Below are 27459 nucleotides of genomic sequence, written 5' to 3' on the forward strand. Positions count from 1 at the left end.
CTATTGAAAAACCTAAATGCTTACTAAACATCTAAAAACAAGTCAATATTCATGCAATAAGGAAAAGGAAGTTAAACCAAGTCAACAAAAAAAGAACACATGCAAATAACCCAGAATTATAAAGATGGCATCTGCCTACAGCTTAAAACGAAATAAAACTTGGCTAACAACAGTATTAAAGACTTCCTAAGGTACATTTGAAATAAATTAAGAATCAGTTTATTAATTGCTCAAAGATGAATGTGAAATGCAGAGATAAGAAAGAGAAAGCAAAACTATTAAAGTTATCACACAGAGAAATGACAGACCAATTTAGGACAAATATTTCAAAGTGGGACCTTTAGTACAAATGTTGATAAATGTCATAATCCTGCTTAGTATTTGAGAAATGCTAAAAATAAATGGTTAAGATTTAGCTAATAATACTTATATTAAGCTATGAAATATACTAACTAGGTTCATGTTACATTGAATCAAAATTTATTTCAATAATCACAGCTTAGGGTTAAAATGAGGGATTGTTGGTGCTCAGAGCTTAGTACTTTTCTTGCATACCCAAACTAGATAACATCATGTTATTAGTTTGTTTCTGTCTCATGGAAGTTCAGCCAATTATTATCCAATAATTCTTACTTAACTAAATTATATTATATAGCATTACATACAAACACAGCAATTATATGATTCTATTATTAGTATGGGCTTAAAGATTTTATTAGATATATATACACACACACACACACACATACATACACATATCAGATTTTATCTGATGATAAAATGAGAGAGAGAGAGAGAGAGAGAGAGTTTTTTTAGTGATCGTCCAAAGTTACTATGGCATTGAAAAAAGTAATGTACAACCATTTTTGTCCTTATGGCTATTGCAGTATCCCCATGAGTCATGTGACCAAAATTCAGATGCTTGGCAACTGACTCATATTTATGACATTTGCAGTGTCCCAGGGTCACATGATCATTTTCTCACAACCTAAGTCAATAGGGAAGCCAGATTCACTCAACAACCATGTTAACAACTTGACTTTGGTGATCCACTTAACAACCATGGCAAGAAAGGTCTTAAAATGAAGCAAAACTCATTTAACAATTGCTTTGCTTAGTAACAGAAATTTTGGTCTCGATTGTGGTCATAAGTCGAGGATTACTTGTACACAAAAATTCTAACAGAAATGATCTATAACACACAAGAAAACCACTGAATGTATATTCACCTGCTTTTCTGCATGATCTGCAGGCCATCCTTGGACATGCTTTATAAGATTCTCATTGAAATGGCCTGCTAGTGTAGGAGTTAATGAACACGTAGGCCGTCCAGATGCATTTTGTGGTGCTGTTGTATTTGAAGCACTTGTATTGGAGGTATGATTTGGACCAGGAGATGGACTACTGTAAAAGAAAAGAAAGAAGTGTGTCACTGTCACATTAATTCATATAATTTTCAAATCTTCTATCTGTAATATATTTCTTTTTCCTACTACTCTGCCACCCATTAATGGATATGGGTTTATATTAAAATGTATACGCACAAACTTATGCAGGTTATACTGAATTATTTCAACAATCACTGACATAATTTAATAATAAAGTGTTGATTTTAAACATTGACTAAACTTAAAGAATCACCAAAGGAATAAAAGTTGTTAGACTACATGTTTATTGTATACCCTGTTTTACATACATCTTTCGTGTGAATAGTTGAAGAATACTGTTTTTTTTTAATTCCATTTAGAGCTTTTTGAATTGGAGTGCCATAGCAATAGCAATCATAATAGTGCTTAGACTCGATAGTGCTTTACGGTCCTCTCTAAGCAGTTTACAGAGTCAGTAAATTGCCACCAACAATCTGGGTCCTTATTTTACCAACCCTGGAAGGATGGAAGGCTGAGTTAACCTTGAGTCGGTCAGGATCAAACTCTTGGTGGTGAGCAGAGGTTAGCCTGCAATACTACATTCTGACCACTGCGCCACCACTATATAAATATTGATACTAAAAGAAACAGAAACAGCAGCCAAAAAAGCAGTTTTAGAAAACTATCTCGACTTACATATAAGAAAAAAAACATTACCATCTATCAAATTGCTGTTTGTCTGGAGGGTACATATTTATTATTGTTAACTCCAGCATCCACCTTCTTTCTCTGAGAAAGAGTTAGGAGAAGGTAAAACATGTGGCTTAATAAGAGGTGTAGTTTCTTTGAAATGTTTTTAAGTCAAATTGTCTCTTAGGTTGTACAACAAAGTTTGTGTTCATGAGTTACTTTAGACCCAGTTTACTATAGAATGAAGGTGATGGGAATTATTTTTATAAAAATCAAGGAAAATATTCCTCTATCATATTTTTAAAATCTTACATAGTTCTCTGATATTTTCAACTATGTAGTTGTCCAAATAAAAGTGGAACCTGAACATTTATTATATTGTTTGGAAACAAATGAAATTGTTCTTATAAATTTGATAATTCAGTGTATTTTCATTCTGCATTTTATAATTAGCAATATTTGGGCTCAAAGCTGAAAATGTTTCTGATTCAATAGAATCCAAATGTTTAATATAAGACTGCACAAAGCACTTAGACAAATTCCTTTCTTTAGGTCCAGCTTAATGATCCCCTGTTCATCAAGCCAATTTGTGCCTTGTAAGAAAAAGGTTAACAGATACTGGTAGTTAAATTGTACATTTAGCAATATGATTAGTAGTCTGCAGGCGAGCTATTTCTTCTAAGAACAGAATGTTCCAATAAGAAATATAACATCTAACAATTATTATTTTTGCAGTGCATAATCCAAACTTTAATTTAAAAACCCTGAGTAAGATATGTAGATGAGAAAGCATGCCATCAAAATGAGTATATAATATAATCAACATTTCTAGTGCAATGCATGATGAAATCAATACTTCACTAATGTAAATTTACCTTGAACGCTGAAGACTTCGAGGAGAAGCAGGTTCATGACCTTGTGGTTTGTCAGCAACCACAGGCTGCTGAGACGTTGACTGTAAAACTGGTCCTTGCTTAATACCTGAAGTAGTAACCTGAAGTTCAAAACTTGATTAGATATCCACATTTGTTCAACAGAATGTCCTTCATCAATATTTATGCCAGAATAAAATAACCCTACTGTTATATGATACTATTAGCTAAATCAGTAACAAAATAAAACTTGTCCTGAGATGATGTGACTCATTCTGATAAGCAACCTAAATGCAGCAAGAGCTGTTTAACATCATGATTTCTTGGTTTGCTGTAGCAAGTCATCTGTTTAGCTCTCTTTGGCAGCATACTGGGAATACAAAAGCCTTAGGAACATTCATTCAATCACCAATTAAGACCTATTTGGTCTGAATAATTACTGATTCAATGTTAGCTAGAGAAGCTACATGAACACAAAAAGTAGTCAGCTGGAATCTATATAACAACCTTGCTTTAACCATTGTCAAAGGTTATCAACTAAATGTTGTTGAGAATGTTTAAAATATGCAGATGACATTGTGGTGAAACTTTTGAGAGATTTCAAGATCTAGACATAATATGCTGAAATTGATAGAATAAAATGTAATAGAGGGAAATATAAAGTCCTGCACTGGGGTAAGAAAAATTAAATGATATGCATACAATGTGGAAGACCAAGTTAGCAACTTTTTTAAAAAAGGTTTTGGGTATCCTTGTCAACTACAAGTATAAACCAGCATGTGATGATTTATGATTCCATGAACCTACTGGAAACTAACAATAATAGAGTTATATTCTTACAATATTAAAACTTACCTTTGGCTGTGATGATACAGGAGGTGTACTAATCAAAGGTTTCAAAGGAACTGTGTTAGTCTGAGGCGTACTTATTCTTGGAGATACATATGATCTTGGTGATGAAGCATCAGATGTTAAAGACATTGGGGACTGATTAGATGGCTGAGCTGTAAATAAAATCATAACAGTGATTTATTGTTCTTGAATGAGTATTTGTAAAGAAACAGTATTTTTATGACAGTTAAGTCAGGCAACCCTATAAATAAATTTATATTTATTAACAAAAATAAGGTCAAAGGAGGTATTACTGCATCAATCAATGAACCTTTATGGTCACAAAGCAGCAAATTTACTTCATCAAAGAACGAAAATTTGACATTGACAAGGTACACACAGCTATTTGTGCCGCAACAATAAGAGGGATTTAGAAAGAACTAGATAACTCATGTCCTGTTTAGTCAGTTTCAATAATATTTTCTTAACTAAGTAAAGAAACAGAATGCTCAGGGCTAAAAAGCAATGGGAGCAGGAGAGATTTTCTATCAACTTTCCTATTGAGTTCCCTTTGTGTGGAAGCTAGTATGGAGCATCAGAAACCTTTCCTTCCTTATCTCCTCTCCTTTGAATTCCTGCTGGTTTCTCCTTTTACTCTGCTTGTAGAAAGCTTGCAGGGAAAAAGTCATAGGGGAAAGCCAGAATGAAGTTGCAAGCCTAAGGCTGCTACTGAATAGGAAGAAATGAGGATTGAGAGACATGGGAAACTGTCTCAGAATGTTGAAAATGAAGATCACATGATCAGCAGCTCATAGCACTGAAGCAGCCACAACTCCTCCAAATTTCATTCCCTCAGAAGCCATGTATCCCAGATTTTATAAGTTAAGTTAGTCCATTTGGAATATCTCAGCTGAAAAATTATTATCCTATGATGCATTGTTTCAACCAGTTTAAAACTTATGACAATAAATGTTTTAGTAATATATAGGTAATTTGTTTTCAAGACATTGGGAAACCAAGAAGTACATAAATTGCAGCAAATAAATAAGCAGACAAATGCATTCACTGATCTATGCTTAGCTTTTTATGAGAGCTATCTCCTAAGTTTAACCTAAAAAACTAAGGACCACACACAATATAAAAATATCAAATTTCTTCTTGCATATATAAGTGTACTAACCATATTTATAAAACAGAGATAGACAAACCTCATCTACTCAAAACACTGAGCGATAGGCAGTATGTACCAAGATTGAAAATCTGGGCACAAACCTGAAGTATCGGTAGTCCTTGATTTATGACAATTGAGCCCAAAATTTCTGCTATTAAGCAACACCGTTGTTAGATGAGTTAATAAGTTAAGTAAATCTGGCTTTTCCATTGACTTTTGCTTGTGAGAAAGTCACAAAAGGTGATCATATGAACCAATGACACCACAACCATCATAAATAATAACCAATTGCAAAGTCCAAATTTTGATCATGTGACCTTGAGGATGCTGCAAAGTATATGAAAAACAATCTTAAGTAATTTTTTAAATGCCACTTTACTTTGAATTGTCACTAAATGAATAATTGTAAATTGAGGATTGTTATAATAAGGACTTCAGATTATCTTCTATCTCCTCTGCTTATCTTGATTTAAGACCTTTTTCAACTGGTAAATTTGAATTTCTCTCTAGTTTTGCTGCAAATAAAACATTACAATGGAATATTTGAGGTAAGATAAACATGACTTGGCTTGACTTCAGTTATTATTTGGCCGACTGAAATCCTACAAGTACTGAGACTCCTGTACTTAATGATACAAGATATGTATATATACAGGTAGGTATGTATATAAAATTTATTTATGAAAATATTAACAATATTGGATAATCCTGGTTTAATTAAAGTGGATGCTTTTAATAGGAACATTAAGAGGATTTCCTATATCCATGGTAGTAAACCTTTGGCACGTGTGCCGGAAGTGGCACGCAGAGCCATCTCTGCTGGCACGCAAGCCATTGCCCTGGATTTGATCCGCTGAGCATGCGCCTCCTTCCTGCAAGCCAGCTGATTGTCGGGTATCTGCATTATGGGTACAGGCATGCATGCGCATGCACGCGCTTTCAGCATGTGACGACGAAAAGGTTAGCCATCACTGTCCTATATTATTGCTAGGCACCAACTCAACCCCATGGAAGTTATTTTAACATTCTTTTCAAACTGAACAATAAAACAAAGCTGATATATTTCTCAAATGCTTCTTGCAATTTTGGTGAGCTAAAGTATTAATTATTTAGTTGAATTGGTACATATGTTATTTCTACTTTTCACAATAGCTTTAATTTTGAAGAACTTCTAAAGTGAAATCTTTTAAAGGAAATGTATGAATCTGATAGTAATTATAAAATCTGTGGAATAATGAGCTTAAATTTTCTGGTAAACCTATGGAGAAATCACTTTAATAATTACTTCTTTATTATTTTAAAATGAGATTGATACAAAGAACATTTCTTAACATAATATAAATCAGATACAATCTGATATATATGCTGGTGCAATTGCCTAAAAATGGACATCTACATAGAAACAGTAATTCACATGTCTGAGCCAGTTGTAACTGCCAATATAGGATTGAAATAAATAGGGGAGACAAGGTTTTTAATCAATTTTTTCTGTGTTATGAATAGCTATATTCCTAGTAATTTAAATTTATGAAAATATGTAGAAATATGATTTTTAGGGCATAAAGATTGACTGATATAATGGTATACAAAATTGGAAGGATAAATCTAAACTGATTTGCAGCAATAGATCATGTTTGAGTCATTTAAATTAGTTTTTGGGGCAGGATAGTGTGCAACATGTATGACTTTTTTGCCAAAATGGCAAGGAGAAAACCTTTCAACAATATAGTCAAAGTATTTTCAAATTATTTTGTTTACAATATCACTTTCCATGACTCATTATTCTTTAATATGATTATTCATCTTGAAGCTATATTGTTAATAATGTTGTATATACTTTTCAAGTAATCTTCAGTTAATAACTTCTTATTCAGTGACCATTCAAAGTTGTGATTGTGCTGAATAAGTGGTATCTATTACTGGTCCTTCATATTCTAACTGTTGCTGTGCCCCCATAGTCACTTGTTCATGAACCAGGCGCTTGGCAACCAGTTTATACTTAGAATGGTCACAACATCCCACGGTCATGTCATCACCATTTGTGACCTTCCCAGGTCCAGCCAGGTTGCATATACCTCTGAACAGATATATTTTTCACATATCATCAGCCCTTTGAGGTAGACTTGGACCAAAATTCAACAATAATGAACGTTAGTACCATTTGTATTACAATGTTAGAGAAATAGAATTTTCCAAGCCTTTTTCTTTTTACATTCTGGAGAACTTATGCGGGCCATCTCTGAGGTGCTTACTCAGATTTCCACTGGACTCAGATTTTGCTTATCTGACCATTGTCTAGACTGCTGTCTCTCAAGGTTACTCAAAAAGCCCATTACACATACAGAGAAAGTCTTGATTGCAATGTTAAAGAGGATTTCTAATGATAACCAAAAATTGACCTATATTACACATGTCACAGATCCAAGACAGGATATATATCTTCACAAGCAGGGTGTGGCCATTGGACACACAGAGATTACCCAACTGTTCCTTCTTAGAAAAGATCTGATACTTTTAAAACAACAAGCAGAACGTCAGAAATTATGAATTGATGCTGAGAAGACCAGCATCAGTAGTCCACAAACTCCAATTAATATTTGGAAATTTCCAAGAAGTTGGAATAGTCCAGTTAACTGAAATGAAGGAAATCTCTGTTTCCAGACTATATTCTATTTCTGACAGAAATGGGTATATAACAAATAACTGGGAAATTGCACGAAGATTAATTTTGTTTTCATGTTGTACTAAGTCAAACTTTTAAGTCTAATATTTTTATTCCTATTTTAAATTATAAAAGTGTTTCTTATTTCTAAATAAAGTACACAGAACACGTCTTCTCTAGAAATTATTCTGTATTTGGTAACGTTAATTTGAAATACCTAATAACTCTAAGGTTGCATGGGCACAAAGTATGAGGCATTTATAACAAACTAGGGCCCTCTGGTGGCCTGCTCTGTTCTTTGAATTTATTTTATCCCTAATTGTTAATTATTCAACAAAATTATTAGGACACACGAAATTCAAAATACTTTAGTACAAGGCAAAAATATACTTTGTGCCTTTGAATCTTGATTCTTGCTAATTGCTTACAAAGTTCATTAAGTTTTCTTGCCAAATCAAGAGTGATTTGCCGCTACTTTCTTCCTAGGCTGAGAATATTTGACTAGCTCAAAATCACCAAGTTGGCTTTGTGCATAAGGCAGAACCAGAATCCACCTAGTTTCCAGCCTCGGCCTTTACATCAAACTGACTCTCTGCTCAATATTAATTTTAAGTATTCCCCGTCAAAATATTATATGGAACAAAACAAAACGTTAAAAGGTAATAAATAATATAATCACAAATGCAAATCAAGCCAAACAGTTTGGAAAATGGTAATTTAGTTGTCAGTGGATAATCAGTAGGACAATCGTTGGATAAAATTATTGCATAAAATAATACACTGTTATCCTTTCCATTACTGAATATATTTATTCTGGATGCTATAAGAGGATTGATCATTTCCCACAATTTACCTCAGATAAACATACATAGATACAAACAGTACTTCACTAGAAAGTAACATTTCATTAATTTGGTAATTATAGTTCATCGGTCAAGCTCACATGAAATACAAGACAACTTCACAAAGATAGCAACAAGAAGCATCCAGATTACCTTGTGTAGAAAGCTGTGTTGCTTGAGTAATCAGAGAACTTATATTAAAAGATGGTCCGGCAGTGAGAATTTTATGAAGAATGGACTGTAGAGAAGCTTGTGTCACAGCAGCTGTAAGAACTAATATACAAATAAAAATTATGGAAGTGTTATTCTCTAAACCAATGCACGTTAAATTGTTGTATACATTTATGATAAACTTAGTAATTGAATAGACACAATGATTTTCCCTCTCCTACTGAAAGCTTAAATATACATGTCACTAGTAGTTTCTTCTTGAAAATATCTGATTGGTCTCTCAAGTTAGTAAAAAACTTGCTTTGGTTCTCTCTCCTGTTATCTTCACTGTAGTATGGTATCATCTATCTCACTACCCTTTGTTATTCCCCAAAATTTGAGAAAGATCAAGATCATTCACTTGTTATTAGGATTCATTAATTTTCAGAAGGATGCAAACACAGGTAGTCTTTGGTAAATGATAACTTGTTTAGCGACTGTTCAAAGATACCAAAGCACTGAACAAGTGATATTTATCACCAGTTCTCCAGGTTGTGGCCATCACAGCATCCCTGTGGTTATGTGATTGTGATTCAGGTATTTGATAACTGGTATACAATTTTGATGATTGCAGCATTCCAGTCACATGATGCATGAATGCCTGTAACAGTCATGTGACTGCCAATTATGACCTTCACTGATGGTTTCCAACAAGCAAAATAAATGGGGAAGCTGGCAGGAAGTTGCAAGTTGTGACCACATGACATCATGTTTAACAGTGCATGCCTCACTTAAATACTATAACTGGAACTGTCATTGTTAATATAGAGCAGTCTTTTTTTTTTTTGCTTTTTGACCACATTACTTAGCAACACAGTTCCCAGTTCAAATTATGATTGTAAGCTGAGGACTATTTGTTTCTATATTTAGAAATAAGTCCTACTGAATTCAATGGTGATTACTCCTGGGTAAATAATTCCAATCTGTTAACTTATAAAATGAAAATATGAAATAAAATATTCCTCATCTAAAATGCTTAGTTTTCTATTAAACTGATGTCAAACAATCTACTATACAAAGAAAATGTTACAAAAACCTGACCTGATTTTAGCAGTGATAGCACATATACACATCAGAGACCCGAGATTTCTACCCAACATCAGTGAAGAAATAGAACGTTTGTAAAGAGAGCAAATAATGTATAGTAATAATAATGTATAGTAATATTTCAACACTTCCTGATCCTCAGTTGCAAATGCTTCTCTCTGAACTATTTTAAAGTCATATGCTCTCAGACACTCTCTGAATGAAAAAGTCAATTAACAAAATGATCCCAATACCTTCCCAATGAGGAAAACTATTTAGGGATCTTTTTAGTTTGGAAGAAAGGTGATTAAGAGAATAAAATAAAAGACTTGGAGGTCTTCTAGTCCAACCTTTTGCTTGAGCGGGACACCCTATACCTTTTCAGACAAATGTTGACCAATCTCTTCTTTAAAAGAACACCCACAACTTCTAGAGGAAGTCATCTCACTGATTGTTTCAACTGACAGGAAAATTTCCTTGGTTCTAGATTGATTCTCTCCTTGTTTAGTTTCCATCTATTGCTTCTTGTCCTGTCTTCAGGTACTTTGGAGAATAGGTTGACCCCATCTTTGTGGCAACGCTTAGATATTGGAACACTGCTACTGTATCACCCCGTCCCCTCCAGTCCCCTAATCGTCTTTATTGTTTTTCTCTGCAATTTTTTTGAGTCTCAATATCTTTTTTATATTATGCCGACCAAAACTGGATGCCATATTCCAAGTGTGGAATGCCATATTCCAAGTAACAAGGCATTATAAAATGGTATTAACATTTCATGTGATCTTGATTCTATCTCCATTAATGCAACCTAAGATTGCATTGTTTTTTTGGCAGCTGCAGCACAGTGCTGGCTGATATGTAAATAAATGATAGTCCACAAAGATTCCAAAATCCCCCTTCCAGTTACTAGTATTGAGCAAGATGCCACAGGCACGTAAGTCTGTAGTTTCCTGGATCCATTTTTTTTTTCAAGATCGGAGCTACATCAGCCCTTTTTCAGTCATATGGTAGCTCCCCAGTACTCCACAATCTTTTGAAAAATATGGTCCACTGGTTTTGAAATCACATCTGCCAATTCCTTCAGAATCCTGGTGATTTGAACATCTAAATCAGGGCTGTCAAACTCGCAGCTCATGGGCAGATGCATCATGTGTTGGCCACACCCATGTCCGGTTTAGCAAAGGGGAAAAATACTCTCAATACATCGCATGATGACGCAGTGATGACGCAAGTTGAACAGCCCTGATCTAGATGAATAGGTGTTCTCTTACCATTTTCTTGGTTATTTTGATTTGCATTCTTAATCTGCATTTTGCAAAGGTTTTTTTTGAAGCATTGGACTATTTTTCCCTTTTGTGTAAAGACAGGTACAAAAAATGAGTTAAGCAGTTTTGCTTTCTCCCTATCACCTTCTCTCTCACAGTCCAATTGTTTCCTTGACTTTTTTTTTATATGTTGAAAGAAGGTGGTTGGTGGCGGGCTACTTTTTGTTATTGTTTTGTTTTCTTTATTTGTTAGTTTTGATTTTTGTTGCAAGCCTTAGTTCATTTTTAGCCTCAGCTTTCCTGACTTCGTATTTGAAGGTTTGGGATATTTGCTGATATTCTACCTTAGTCACGTGCCCCTCTTTCCATTTTTTTATACTTGTCTTTTTGTCTCTCAATTTATCAGTGAGTTCTTTGTGCAGCCATGCCAACTTCCACTGAGCTCTCTTATTTTTCTTCTTTATTGGAATCATACTAGATTAAAATAGGTTCAAAGGGGATAGGAAGTTTTTTTTTTCTCATAAAAAAACTAGAACTAGATTCATCCAATGACACTGACAGAAGTACATGAAAAGCAGGCAAAATTTATGTGCAGGATATTAAGTGGTCTATATATTTGTTAATCTTCTGAATTCATCAACATATATAGTAGTTATTAGCTTTGGTGGCTTTAAAAAGATATTGGATAATACACGGACAACAGACTTATTAATTTATCTTGAAGATATAGTTAGCAAAAATGAGAAGTAAAATAATGGCTATATATAGACCCTTGGCCATTTCTAATGTTTTAAGATAGACACTAGGTTTTTAAGAGGGAAAAAATACGAAGAAGTGTTTTTTGTAAGATAATCAAAAGTAGGATTCAACTTTAAGTTCTGATCACTTTCATACAATTCCTCTGGAAATATTGGATTCAAAATCTGTTTCCAAGTATTATAGAGCATTATCTTAAGTAATACACAGTATAATTAACCAGACTAATTTATATACTAATTTATTCTAATACTGTATCTTCTATATAAAAGTAGAATTCCCCAATCAATACATTTGGATAATTAAAAAAATACAAAAAAACAACCTACCTTCATTTATTTTGGCTATATCTACGCTAGAATTATTAAGCTGCAAGGTGGCTTGAAGAGCAGGCAGTAATTGTCGAAGGAGATTGGGATCCTGAAGTAATGGAGGAATTGGTGATTGTGAGACAGGTGAAACTGGGACAGTAGAAGCAGATGAAGCCGGTGCAGAAGATAAATTTAATCCAGAAGCAGATGATGTAGAAGGAGTTGTACAGGTGTGGGATAGAGACTTGTCCAAAGATTCTGAAAATGAGGGGGAGAAAGTTGTTTTTTCAAAAAAAAAAACCTGCTGGCACCTACCATGTATCAGTTATCGAAAATTGGATCCCCACCCCTTCATAAGGTATCACCATGAGTTAGATTTTAAGGAAATAAAATTGCATTCCCCAAAATATGACCTCTTGTCACTATTTGTGCCTCTTCTGCTACCTTATAAGTGCTCCAGGGAGAGGTATAAAAAATAGTTTGACACATTATCAATTTGTCAATTACTATTCTAAAATTTTCACGACTGAATTTTAATTTCCTTAAAGTAGTTAACCAAAGAAAATAATGTAATTGAATTAACGTTCAACGTAAAACACCCATTGCATGACAATGAATTTATACAAGCAGAAAGCAATAACAACCTAATCTGAATATAGCATCAAGGAACAGCAGTATCTATATAAAATCATTGACTAAATAAAAACAGAAGCTCATTTGATCAGATAGTACCAAAGCTTTAAATACATAAAATATGAGCAAACCATGAGCAAATACATAAAATATGAGCAAACCAAGAGATTTATAAACTTTCAAAAAGGCAAAAGAGCAAAATATTCAATAAAATAAGTTATTTTATTGAATATTTTGCTCTTTTGCCTTTTTGAAAGTTTATAAATCTCTTGGTTTCACTAAGATGAGACACTCGCCTCCCACTTGGAAAGTTTCTTTCTGCCCTAGGAGAGAAACATTTGCCTCTTCCTAGAAATGAACTAATTCTAGGAAGAGGCAAATGTTTCTCTCCTAGGGCAGAAAGAAAGGTCTTTCTTTCAAGGTTTGAGAGTCAAAATATATCAGGAAAAATTAGAGGAACTGAATATGTACAGCCTGAAGGACAGAAAGGAAAGGGGAACATGATTCAAACCTTTAAATATATTAAGGATATGAATAAGATTCTAAAAGGGTGTCTTTTCAATATTAAATAAAAATCAGGAACACAAGGACACAACCTCAAACTGATAGGAATTGGTTAGATTGTTTTACTTCACAGACAGAGAATACTGGAAGTATGGAACCAACTCCTAGTGTAGGTAGTGGGCCAATCATCATTAGCTATCCTAACATGGTTAGGTAAGCACATGCCCATCATCCAACAAAAAATAAAAAAATTTAAAAAATGGATTAAAAATTAAAAAACTGAAGGGCCAGACTTGATGGACCATTAGGTTTTATCTGCCACCAATTTTCCATGTTTCTAAGGTTCATTAAATATTTCAAAGTACTTGCTTCATTTCCTCCATAACCATATGAACTTACTTCAATCACACTTTTATGAAGGATACCCTATCAAATCTAATTAATGGCCAGGGCAAATTTATCATTAGTATTAATGCTATTAAAGCTGCAATTCTGATCATCAAATCTTACTACATTAGTAGTTAAGTATCTTTGGCCGAATAGGTAAACCTATTTTACAGAACATGTAGAAGAGTTTCATTTCCTGAGCTTTCCCACTGTCAATAGGAGTTCCTCCAGACAGTCTTCCAGTTGCGCTTCCTTCGCCGACAGACTGAAGACCGCAATTATGGAAGGCTTTGATCCGTGCTCTTCCCATCGGAGGGCTCCGACAGGAAGAGCCAGAACCACCCCGGTGAAGAAGGGAGAGACCACCAGCAGGGTTGAGGGGAGCCGCATCTCCCCTCCCTGGCTAGGCATACTCCCTCCGAAGACGGGCTGTAGCGGTGGTCAATATGGCCACGCTGAAGAAGGAGAGCTAACTGGGAGAAAGATCGTTCTGGAGCGGTGAAGAAGAGGACAGTGTAAAGACTGGGCTAACTAGGCACAACATTTGGATACAAAGAAACCCTGGAATTAAGACATTAAGAAATTTTTAAGAAAGATAGTAAAAGCGGTAACCAGAAAAGGTAGGGGGGAGGGGGGGAATTGACAGCTGAAAGTGGCTTTGAACTTTGAAAAGAGCTAAATTCAAGGAGAAAGCCAGAAGAAAATACTTCTTTAAATTGGACAAATATATGATTTTGGCACTAAATACGCATAATTAAAAGCTGAACTTGAATGTGTCAAAAAAAAAAAAAAGAACAGTATGATATTTGGATCCATTGGATTTTTGAAATTTAAAATCTCTAAACAGAGAAAAGGGGAGGGAAAAAGGGGAGGACTTGGATATAAAAGAGAGGGCCACCTAATGGTAAAAGGAAAATTTCAGTGACTCTTTAAAAAATGCCTGGTTCTTTTAAAAGTGGAATTTGATACAAAATAAGGGAAACTTAGTTACAACAAAACAGAAATCCTGGAAAGTGAAAAATGAAAACATAGAATACCAAAATAAAAGAAATAAGTGTAAAGAATTTACTTTGGGATTGTTTGGTGATTCTGGCATAAATTTAAATTTAGAGATATTGGACTATTGGATGAACTTGGAAAAAACTTAAAGAGGACTTAATAGAAGATGATCATTGGAAATAAACATCAAAAATGCTGGTTGAATTAAATTAGTGGACAATTGCTCTGGATTTAAAGACTAAAGAAAAGGATAAAGAAAATACAAAAGAAGTGTTTAAAAATGGCAGAACTTTTTATGGAACTAAAAATGGAATTAAGAAACATAAAAGAAATATTACATGAAAGAGGTGAGTCGTGCTGTTTCATCTTACAATCATTAGAAATGGCAATTTTGGAGTATGAAAAACAAGGAGTGCCAGAAGGGGAGGAGGTAATCAAAGAAGAAGCCAGCTTCAATGGAAAAATGGAGCAACGAACATTAAAGCAAAGAAGAAAAAGAATGGGAATAAAAATTGGAGATTTGGGGAGGCAATTAAAAAGAGAAATGTTTTGAAAGCCAAACAAAGAAAATGGAGAAAAGGGAATTACAGAAGAAAAATTTAAAGAGGGAAGGGGATAAAAATTGGAGTAAGAAATGGAGGGGAAAAAATGAAAGAAAAAGGAAATAATAAGAGAAAGGACAAGGAAATAAGGAAATATGGAAATTGTACAAAAATGAAAAAAAATTGTTTAGTCAAGAGAGATAAGAGATAATGGGTAGGTAAGGATTAAGAAAGGGGATTCTGCAAGGTAATGTGGTATAATATAAATGCATTTTAAGTAAAAAATTATATAGAAGATAGAAAAATATTGATTTTTAAAATGAAAAGATTGGAACTGATGTCCTTTTGTCATTAGACTACTTGTTATTGTTCAATTACATACAGAGATAAATGGAATAAATGTGATAAAGAGAAACCATGGTAAAGTATGCTAAATACGTTTAATAAATTTAAGAATATAATTAAAATGAATCATGATTGTTATAAAAAGAGTAACATCAGTTTTTATGATTAACTGAATAGATTAATTTATTTGAAATTATATATGATTTAAGATAATTGTAGGGGAAAATACCATGCGGAATCTAGTTTAAAATATATGTGTGTTATGTAATTGCTAGATTATTCTTATTGACTCTTAAGGTGATAATTAAAAATGACTATATTGTAATTTATCATGATTATATTGTAATTTAAATGATGTATAAGATAAAGGGGTGGTACACTCAAATTATAATTAAAGGGGAAATCTGTTGAATTATTAGAATTAAGATGGAACTTTTGGAATAATTAAATAAGAATATGCGATGAAATTTCAAATGTGACAGATAAAAGTATAAAGTATTATGAATATGAAGATATGACAACTATTTACATAAAATAAATTTGAATATAAGATTTTTTGAGAAAATGTATAAAAATATGAAATGTAATGATATGAAATCAAATGTGAAAAATGAATATGTAACCAAGGTCATATTTGTATGGAAATGTGAAAACCTGGAACCATGTTCACTAAAAGAGATGTTTTTGAAATATAAAAAATAAAAAAAATTTACAAAAAAAAATTACAGGAGTTCCTCCAGATTCAGTGTGGAGTCCCTTATTTTGTTTATGTAATTTTTCTCTATGATGATTTTGTATTGTAAATTCAACCACCATGCATATACTGACATCTTTCAAATTTATTCACCTGTCTCTACCTATTCTGTTTGACACAGTATAGGTCATTTCTAATTGACCAGACACAATTTCGGATTAGGTATGAAATTATTCCCTTGTTTTTCCCGTTTTAAGCTGATCAATGGATAAAGCATAGTATAATGTTCAACTCTGATCATCCCATTAAATTCAAGGCTGTTAGTTGCAGGTCTCCCCAATCTAAAACAGTTCAACTGCCTTTAAAATGGTTAAAATATGCTATTTCAATTTAAGTAATGTATGCAGATTTCACTGTTATAAATTTATGTTGTTCACACAACATGCTTTACTTATGAGCATATCCAATATTTGAAGGATTTGCTGGTGTCTGATAAATTTCTGTGTGTAAGCTGACTATAAAGTCAGTTATTTAGTTTTACTTATATTTGAATCACTATATCACAGTTTAGTTCTGGATCTTTGGAACAGATATTTAACTTGGAATCAAAGCACTACAAAATTTTAATAACCATTAAAATGCTACTTTTTCATGGGGGAGTATAAGCTTGCTTCAAAATAGATTCTCACCTATAACTTTGAATGTGTAGAGGTTACTGTCATTATAGGGCAGCAGCCCCCAAACTTTTGGATGCCACGGACTGATTCCATGGAAGACAGTTTTCTTGCGGACTCGGGTGGTGGTGATTTCATATGCTGCCTTTATCCTGCATCTAAGTGGGTGGGGCTTCCCTTCTTTCTGCAACTCAGTTCCTGGCGGTCTGTAGATGAGTGCCAATCCGCAGTCCAAAGGTTTGGGACTCATAGGCCACAGACCTCTTATTACAGAGGCATTTTATTATATAAGACTATAACTGGATGTAACATACTGTTGTATCAACTGATTTAAGCACAGAATAAATTAATTACTACCACCACAGACTGTTCACACTTCATCATATACAATTATGTGTGAGCTGGGTAATGTAGCAACTATGTAGAAGAATGCTCACCAATGGTTTCTTGTCAAAATAAAAATGGGAGATCCATTAGGGCTTCACAAACTCCATTACTGGGCCCTGTACTCTTTTACATGTTATTAATGGCTAAGTCAAACACTTAATAATTATGTGGACAACATAAAAATGGAGTGCAGGAGTACTGAAATAATTGAGTACAATAAAACTATAGAAATATAATTGAAAGTTATCTCAATTGGTTAGTGAAGCAGCAAAATTAAAATCTTATAGAAATAAATGAAATATTATGCATTCAGGAAACAAAATCCAATGCACAGGTGGGGGGGTTTTCTGGCTTGAGAATATTCTAAAAAGGATTTTAGAAATTGATTACTAATAGTATGGTTCCTTAAGCAGAAAATGCTGTTTTAAATTGCATCAATAGAAATACAGTTCACAAATCGCAAAAGCTAATACAGGTATTCCTTATTTTATGACCACAATTGAGCATAAAGTTTATGTTGCTAAGTGAGACATTTGTTAACTGAATTTTGCCCCATTTTACTACCTTTCTTGCCAGTTGCTGTGAATCACTGCAGTTATTAAATTAGTATCATGGTTGTTGAGTGAACCTGGCTTTCACATTGACTCAGGATACTGCAAGCATCATAAATATGAATCAAGTTTGCCAAGTACCCAATTTTGATCATGTGACCATAGGGTTGCTGCACCCGTTATAAGTGTGAAAAATAGCCATTTTACTTTTTTCAGTGTTGTTATAACTTCAAATAATCATTAACAAACTGTTTTAAGTCAAATAATTCATGTAATTATATATTGTTTTGCATTGGTCTAAGTACTTTAAGCGCTATATCCAATTTTGGGCCAACCTAGTACTGAGCTTCAAAGAATAATAGTGATCATTAAGTAGTTGACTAGTATACATCTTTAACTACAAAACACTTGACATTATAAACTAATAACAAAAAAGTATAGACAAAAACATGACATATGAATGGACATCCCTCTGCATTTAGCCACCTCATTTCCACTACATGAGACCCACTCATTTATCAATGAAGGCTTTGTTAACTAGTTTCCTGCTACAAAGATAAAAGTAAGATTAGTGGTTTCTAAACAAGGCAAGATATAAAACCAATCATTAACAATTACTTCCTATCTTGATATAATCAAGAACTAGTAAATCTAAACTCCTTGTTCTCAGATTTTATCTACTGGAAAACAACCTACTATTTGTATGCTAATGTATAAGTACTAATATCATTATTAGAAATGGCTGGAAATTTACAGATCTTCCATAAACTAGAATCATGTAACATATTTAAAAACAAGTTTTCAAAGAGCAATAAAGATGATACCATAAGACAAATTTCTCAATTATGAACATAAAGGACAAAGTAAAAGCAAAGTATTTTTGGCTTTGAAGATAGGAATATACAGATTTCCACAAATTCAGACTATTAAATCTATTTAGCTCTGGACTAAACAGAAAAGAAAGCTGGGGAGAACAAACTTGTTGATCTTTCTGCCCCTCCCCCCCCATTAAGTCTTGGAACTGAATTCTTCATCTCTGCTCTCCAATCTTGATCAATTTTAACCACCTCATTTGCTAAATTTACTGCACATCTTACCATGAGTGACTGCCAGGCTGAAAAGTAGAGGAAATGAAGGAAGCAAGCAAAGGAAAAATTTTCTCTGATAGCTTGAGCACATTTCCTTTAAACTGCCAGCAGGAACAGAAGGTGGGTCTCAAGGACTCAACTGCTGCAGTAGGCCATTTGCTGCACGTGTTGTTCTCTAGATAGCTGAATTCTTTTTTAATTACTTTTCAGCAGAAACTGAGTCCTTGGAAAGCTTTCCACTGCTGACTGACTCCCTTTAGGACCCAGCTAGGACTTCTCTAAAGGGAGTCAGACAAACAGCAAAAAGCTTCTCAAGGACCCAGCTTTCCAAGGACCCAGCTTCTGTCATAGCTGGCATTTATTGCAAATGTTGTGCTCTAGCTGACCAGAAATTCCTTGCTTTCCTTTCCTCTACTCTTCAGCCTGGCAGTCACTCATCGAGGTAAGTAGCACACAGATTTTGTCATCCACTTTCCAGGATGGTTAAAAGGGATAAAGATTGGTGAGTAAAGACGAAAAGTTTAGTTTCAGTATCTAATTTTTTATTTTTTTTAGGGGGGGGGGAGAAATCAACAAGTTTGTTCTCCCCATTTTTTTTCTGTTTTCTCTATTAAGAAATGTGGGTTTCTTGAAGAGGGGTTAAACAAGGAAAACGGTTTTGAGAAGATCGCCCTGAAGCTGTCGTCCCAAAAGCTAGCAAAAACCAGGAGACATCTGCAGTCTCCAAAGAGATCAAGGCAGAGGCCTAGCCCACAAGCATAGCTTCATCATCGGCCAAGCAGAGGCTTGTTTGGAAGCCTCTCTGGCATTGGAAAATAATGCTAGGCCCCAAGCTAGCTGAGCTCTTCCTTTCTGCTAGGCTGCTATTGGCTTTGCAAAGTTTTTTGCTTTTTGTTTGCCCCCTTTATGGTCCCAGCTGAATATTGGGCCTCAGAGAGCTCCCACTCACCCATGAGGAACCCCATGCTCTTCTTAACATGTTTGTTTAAAGGGGCATTTGTGAGAACAGAGTGAGAGTTGTTAACTGAGGCTATCTCACTTAATGGCCATCCACACTTGTGACAATATGCAAAATATGCTCCAAAATATGCAGAGTACATACTCTTATTACTAAGGTATTGCACTTTTCCACAAACTTAAGGTTCAGAGCTAGAGATAAATGTCCAAAAATGTTGAAATCAAAGAGAATAAGGAAAAAGGAAAAAATTGGAAACTGTAATGCGTGCAATACCAGCCTAAACCTATTTCATTATTTTAGTAAAATTAAAACTAATAACTTGACCAGTAAATCAATGGAGAAAATAAAATTCATAATAGCAAACTCAAAATATCATTATGTAGAGACCCACTCATGCGGATTTTTCCTAGCTATCCTTCCACAAAACTTCTGTATTTTAAAATGTGTCTTGAAAATGAAGATGTCCTTTGAAACTTATCACACGATCAGTGTATCATATCACATCATATGCATATGATCAGACTGAAGAAATGAGGAATGCCAAGAAATCTTTTTTCTCATACAGAATACTTCTATATTGAAATTCCTAGAAATTAATGGATTCAACAATAGGGCATATGAGATTTACTACTCTGTACTAAAATGCATACATAGAAGTACAGAGTTTGTAGTTAATAGAAAACTTCAGGTTTCCTATTAAAATAGAACTTTAAGAATTTTAAGGATACATGTTTCAGTTCCAGTATTCAACACAAAATAGATTAATACACACCTGACAAATTTTTTCTCTCTGTTTTTTGAGAAGGGATGGAAGAAGTGGGTGTAGGCAGTTTTGATAAAGAAGATGCCCCATTTGCATCAAATGATTTCTTTGGCTGATGATCTGACTGTAGAGAAAATGGACTAGGAGGAACAGAACTTGGAGTAGTAGATGGGTGAACCACTGTTTTGATGGGATGTTGTACTGGGGTAGAACTACTGTGAGTTTCTGTCCGTGGCAGTCTGTAGTCTCTATCATTGTGTCTACTTGTCTGAGACAAAATATTCTGTGGAAGCATGTTTGCGGCATCACTGGAATGCTTCTCTTCGACTTTATGATTCAGAAAGTTGAAATGAGAAATAGAAAACAGCAAGTTAGTGCTTTATTAACATATTGCATTTACTATTTTTTTTCTATTCCAGCATCTACAGATATTAGTATACAATTTTTAAAGTACTTAAACACTGCTTAAACGAAAATGAAGTTCTGCAACATCCCCATTATCAAAAAATAGTTGAATGTTTCAAAAGAACAGGTATCTATGAATATTTCTGAGAACTTGAAATTCAATAGGTTGACTTTTAAAAATCTACAGGTAGTCTTCAACACACAACCACAATTGGGACTAGAATTTCTGTCACTAAGTCAGTGCATTGTAAAGGTTATACAGCTAGTTGTTAGGTGACTGCATCAACTGATGATGGTTATCCCTGGTCTCCCAGTTGTGGTTAGTAACTGAGAACTGCAGGTTGTTAAGTGAATTCCAAACCCAATCTAAGCCATTTTGGGCTTAGTCCTTCCCAGTCTCAAGGGACTATCCCCAATTCCAAACTTTTCAAAGGCAACACAGCTTTAGCCACCTCGGAGGGGGAGGTTTGTGAACACAACACAGTTTTATCCACTTTGGAAAGCTGTGCGGTCTACAGAAGCCTCCCTCTGCAATATTCAAACTGACATAAAGCTGTGTTCTCTTTGAAGGCCTTCCCCGCCCTCCATTTCCAAGGGGCTAAAGCTGGGCTCTTTACACATCCTTCTGAAAACTGTTCAGTCTTAGCCATCTGTAGGAAATGTTTTCCAGAGAAGCTGGGCCCAAAAAGTAGACAGCAAAAGCAGAGAAATTCTGGGTGCAAAAGGTTGATGTAGGGAACTGGGAAAGAAGGCAATTGGGCAAATGAATGCTTGTTGGCACTTGCAGAGAATAAATGAATGATTGATGGCTTGTTTGCTGGGGTGTATATCATGTGGGGTTGGGAAGAGCTGAGCCTATGAAAGCTTGCTGGTGCTTCCTGAGGCTTCCTGGGATATGGTAAGCAGTGCAGAGCCATGTATGTTAGGGCTGCTTGCCGCCTTGAAATGCAGAGTCCAGGCCAACCAAAAGGGCAGAGATGAAAGGAGGGAGAGAGATAAGCAAGGAAGACTTGAAATACCCCTGTGGCTGAAAGTGCAAGAAAGCTGCCAAACACCTGCATTTTGATTAAGCGACTGCAGGGCTGTGCAAAGGCTGCAGCTTCAGGGTCCATTTTTTTCAGCACCATTGTAATTTCAAACAGTTGCTAAATGAATGGCCTTAAGGATATGTATCCTGTATAATTTGTATTGTCATTGCCATCGCAGCATAGTAGTACAAACAAAAGGGGGGAAAACTTTATTTTCTTCTGTTGATATACAATGTATAGTTTTCAGTGACCATGTTAGATAACTAAATGTTAAGGGCGAAAGAAAAGCATAAATTAAAGCATGACATATAAAATGTGGTCAACTGAAGAAAAATTATTTCGAAAAGAACATGCACAGGAATATTATTGAGTAAAATAGACATACTTCCACTAGAAAACCCACTAGCAGCAGTCGCTTGCATCACCTCTCTTCTGTAATCTCTATCTTTTGGAAAACTGTTGACAGACATTTTGCTTGCTTCTTTTTGTCTCTGCTCTCTAGTATAAAAAAAATTAATTAATTAAATTTGGTAAGCTTGGTAAGTTTACTATTATACAATTTATGTTTATATTATTTACCTTTCAAGCCATTCTTTTGGTTTTTCCCACTGTGAAACTTCTGTTCGGCAGTTATAGTAATATTTTTTGCCAGAAGAACTAATGTGCTCAGACCAGTCATCTGCAGAATCATAAGACTTTAAAAAAAATATTGGAATCAACCTGATGGATTTCAGAAATAACAACTTCTCGGTTTTGAACATTACACGTTTTATTGAAAACATTCCTTTCAGAAAGCAAAGCAGGAACCGCGGTGGCACAGTGGTTAGAATGAAGTATTGCAGGTTAATTGTGCCGTCTGCCAACAGTTTGATTCACCAGCAAGGTTGACTCAGCTTTCCATCCTTCTGAGCTCGGTTAAATAAGGACCCAGACTGATCGGAACAATATGCTGACTCTGTAAACTGCTTAGAGAGGGCTGTAAAGCTCTGTGAAAGGGTATATAAGTCTAAGTGCTACTGCTATTTTATACTATAATTTCTAATAGCTCAACCCAAGCAAGATGGAGTCGGTTTGGGTATTTGGATTGTCCAGTATGGGTAATCTTCCATTTGTTGGCCTTGAATGAAGTGGCATTGCCTTAGACAGATCCATTGTATGATTTCATGGCCAAAGAACAGGGAGCAACTATGACTAGGAGATTATGTGTCAGTTGCATTCATTCCTGGATGGGGGCGGTGAAAGGTATTTCTCATTGTCACTCAGGCCTTCATTACCTCTCAAAGAGGTTATCTGCAGTGCAATCTGCCATTCAATCTCAGTGTTTCTGGGTGCAATTCAGGGTGCTAGATGTCACCTTTAAAGCCCTGCCTGGCTTAGGGCTGGTTACTTTCACAATTTATTCTATCTGTACAATCCGATCAGGCAGGATGGGCATGTTTCATATCTCATTGGCCAAAGAATGTCAGGGTGGGGAAGGGGGGCTGGCCAAAAGCCTTTTCTGCTTTACCACCAAGCTTATGGAACATCCTAACTCTGAAGATCAGGGTAGCCCTGACACTGCTGGCCTTTCTTAGATCCTGAAGACCTGGCTATGTACTCAGGCCAGAGGTGCTGAAGATGTGCAAGGACTAGGTTCTTGGTTAGGCTAGTAACTTCAGTTGATGCTGCTTGGCTGCTATGTATATGTTTGTAATGTTTATAATTTTTTATTTTAACTTATTGAGATGAGCAGCCATATAAACTTCGTAAATGGGTGGATAAGCAGATTAGTTTAGAAACCATAACTGGTTTAACAACATAACTCAACAGCTTTTAAATGGTAAGAGAGAATTTAGTTTCATTTAAGAGAATTAAACTAATGCTGGTACAATGATGTCCAAACTGTTATTTTTAAACTTTGCATCTGTTCTGAACTGAAATACTGACTTTATCTGGAACTTAAATTGCTTAGAACATAGTACATGCAATTTTGCTTGCTTGATTTCTATTAACTGTAATTATCCAGAACTTCTTGAAAAGGGAATCAAACTGAGTGCAAAATATAATAAAACAGCTTGATTGGGCAAATTCAGTGTAAGTACTTACTGCATCAGACGTTTTGCTTGGATTATTGCTAGGATTAGAAGAATGTGAATTTGAACTATGAAGAGCACTGTGGTTATGAGAGTTTTCTTGTGGAGAATAACTGGTCCCTAGAAAACAATGAATTATGTTATTTCTCAATTATTTAAATTCAACACACTTTAATTTGCCTTGGTGCAGAAAGGCCAATCATCATATCTCTTACACACACCACACATACATTTTATTCTATACCAATTTGCCACTGCACAAATAGATAATATTTTCTAAAGAAAAAAACACTTTTGAATTGAAATATAAAATAAACAATATAATTTTATGTATGTAAAAATCATTAATAATACTGCCCCAGAAAAAAGTTCAATCAGAATAGAATTCAAAATTTTGACAACCAGAGTTAAAAAAGCATTCTAAAAGATTACTTGAAAAGTATGCTAAAGTATAACAGCCATTAAATTCACAACAAAAATTTCTACCATCATACAATCCATCTATCCACCCATCTGTCCATGCTAACAATACGTCCAACCCCCAGCCCTCAAAGGCAGACCAGGAAGGAACCATGTTCAACGGTATTGGTAACTGCAGAGGATCAATTAAGATTAGGGGACTATTCTGCCCAGGCCAAGTCCTGATGACAATAATCCACTAGAGTGACCAATGCTATTTCATTCTATGTGATTTTAATTTAAATCTTGACTGGCAGAAATCTAGATAATCTCTGTGCTCTAGCATTCTCTGAAGCTGTATCACAATCCCCTTCTCAAGAATACAAGTAGTCCTTGATTTACAACAACTGTTCACTTAATGAATATTTGAGGTTACAACAGATACCTCAAAAAGTACTTACAACCCTGTTATGTCCGCTGCAATATTGTTGTGGTGGTTTGCCCCAATGATCAACCACAGAGATGCTGCAGCACCTCCCCACTTATTCTCCATAGGTCTCCACAGGCAAGGGGCCTACTTTATCACCCAATTTTGTTCCACATACTCCTCCCCACCCTTGGTCACTGATAGTTCACTTACGTTTTGAAGATCTTCAGAGATCAGCTTGGAATAGGGAAGGAGGGCAAGTCACTCTGTTACTGGGCCAGATGGCACACTCCTACCAGTGGATGTCTTTTTCTGACCAAAAAATAACACTGCAGAATATCTGTTTTCCTTTCATTGCTAGATGGCAAGGAATCCATTAAGGATTCCAGACTGTCTTGTGAGGAAGGAAAAAACTTGTTTTAACTTCACCAGCATTAAGCTCTCAGTTTTCCTTTTCTTGCTAGGCATAATGGAGCGATCCATCCTCCTTCCCTACCTTCACCTCCTGAGCTCTTAAGACCTTGAAAAGTGTGCTATTGTGACCAGATGAGGTAGGGTGAAGGCTCAAGGGGCTGTGGGGAGAAAGCAGACCATGGGGTATCTCAGAGGGTTGAGGCAGCCTTGGGAGGCCTGATTCAGGTAGGCTTGTGCCTGCACTTAACTCACCAGTGTCTCCCAACTCGAGACACCTGATGCTCCACTTAATGATATGCATGTTCATTTAATGAATATGTTGGGGACAGCAGGGATGGAGAATGTTTACTTAATGGTCTTCCCAATTATCAGGCTCCATTACAGTCATAACTCAAGGATTACCGGTACTCCTATGAAAGGAAAGGTTCTAGAAAGAAGTTCTTAAAAATTATGGAGGCAGAGAAAGTTTATTTTAGAGGGAACATAGCTATATTTTAAAACTATTCTATCCTTCAGAAAAGCAGCAACAATTTTATGGATCTAAAAAATCATAATCTGCCTGGCTCCTGAATGTGTCAGGAAGGACATGGGTTCAAGACAAAAGTTGTAGAGCTTATTTTACAGAGAATCCTGTCCATTTCCTCAGGTAAAATAACCTCAAAAGTCTTGCTTACTGAATTCGTTTCTATCCAGTTGGCAGTCTTTCCAGGATAAATGTAAAATGTTTTAGCCACCAAGACACCCACAAAATTATACAATGGTCACCAGGATTTTTTAGACTAAAGGAAGATTGGAAATAGGTAAATTACATATTATTCTTTTGCTCTACTGAGATTCCCAATCATCTATAAAGTGCTATAAGCAACATTTGGCAGCAATATTAAGGGGGATGCCCCAACTAAATATTTCTAGTAAATAGATAAAGTATAGTCAGCTAACTGGAGAAATAAATTCCATCCTATTGCTGGTGCTTTAAGAAAGAGAAATGAAAAGTGTAGACATAACTCCGTTATGTTTGCAATGTTTGTACTGCATTGGTATTCATCCTTGCATGTGTATGTATGTAGTAAGTGAAAGCCCGAAACAGTGCTTGAAGGAATAACTAGAACAGCAAAGAAAAACACTTCAACACTGAATGAAGTGATGAAAAATTATCAGATCAGATACAGGAGATCTACAATATAAGATGATGTGTAGTAACCAACAGATGAAATGATCAAGATGTTTTAAGCTAATGAAAAAAAGCTAATCTCAAGATACAATTTTAGGGTATTCCTAAAAAAGAGAAAACACACAATTTAGACTATTCCAAAGAAGAAAAAAGAATGACAAAATCTACCAAAGTGGTTTTACGCAAAGATTATGCAGGATCTTAAAACAAAATCACTGTCACACATAAACCACTAAGAAACACTAAATACATAAATGCACAGATGATATACGAGTCTAATAAATAATTATTATCCAGCAAGAGGAAGCGGATACCTGGACAGGGAAGAAACATTATATAAAGGCTTAAAATTAACCACAGAAAGGAGGAGCTCATGCTTCCCAATGTTCAAAGGCATGTTAAAGAATGTCTACAACCATCTATTTGTTTTTGATGGCATCAGATATTTCTCTTTACAAAACTAATTAAGTAGAAGGAAAATCTCTCAGTGATACAAATGCAAGAATTATGACATGAAGCTGATAATAATTCAAAGAGATTGGGTTCTTGCATTTGTGTACAAATTCCTCCACTTCAGCCAGTATAACCAATTTATATATAGTCAGCCTTTTGTTTGAGTTTTTCTCCTATCTGTTATTATTTAGTTTTCATGGGAAGAAAGTGGGTCAAATTGGCTCTGTTTGTTATTAATTAAATTTGTTTGCCACTTATGTAATTGCAAGATAACTCTGGGCAGTATATCAATCCAAGTAAAACTAGATAGATAAGATTAGATTAGATGGTAGTAGATCCCCATCAAGTGGGTAGGTAGACAGACACTCACACACACACTCAAAGATGGGGAAGAAGGGAGAACAATGGGGCTGAGGGGATGGGAGCTGCTACTAATTAATCAACCACCTCTAGTATAGTACTCTCCCACTGACACACACACACACACACACCCCAATTGGGGGAGTACCATAGGTGGTTGATTAACCTTAAGTCAGGTCTTAAGGTCTTATGGAAAGTCAGG

At 35.1% G+C, this 27459-nt stretch overlaps 1 protein-coding gene across 4 annotated transcripts in view; it reads right to left on the reverse strand.

Moving 5' to 3' along the window:
- Positions 1-27459, reverse strand: part of WAC (WW domain containing adaptor with coiled-coil) — a 44336-nt gene that overhangs the window by 3244 nt on the left and 13633 nt on the right. For all 4 annotated transcript variants that reach the window (XM_026710099.2, XM_026710100.2, XM_026710098.2 and 1 more), the window contains exons 4-12: positions 24047-24153; positions 22541-22656; positions 22347-22459; positions 20538-20855; positions 12022-12261; positions 8589-8708; positions 3785-3933; positions 2933-3051; positions 1230-1404 (exon numbers count right to left, since the gene is read on the reverse strand). In XM_026710099.2, coding sequence (XP_026565884.2) covers positions 1230-1404; positions 2933-3051; positions 3785-3933; positions 8589-8708; positions 12022-12261; positions 20538-20855; positions 22347-22459; positions 22541-22656; positions 24047-24153 — 1457 coding nt within the window. The remainder of the gene's footprint in view (positions 1-1229; positions 1405-2932; positions 3052-3784; positions 3934-8588; positions 8709-12021; positions 12262-20537; positions 20856-22346; positions 22460-22540; positions 22657-24046; positions 24154-27459) is intronic.

This window comes from Pseudonaja textilis, chromosome Z (assembly GCF_049901715.1).
Source record: "Pseudonaja textilis isolate UNSWEBS1 chromosome Z, rPseTex1.2, whole genome shotgun sequence".
NCBI classification, from domain to species: Eukaryota; Metazoa; Chordata; class Lepidosauria; order Squamata; family Elapidae; genus Pseudonaja; species Pseudonaja textilis.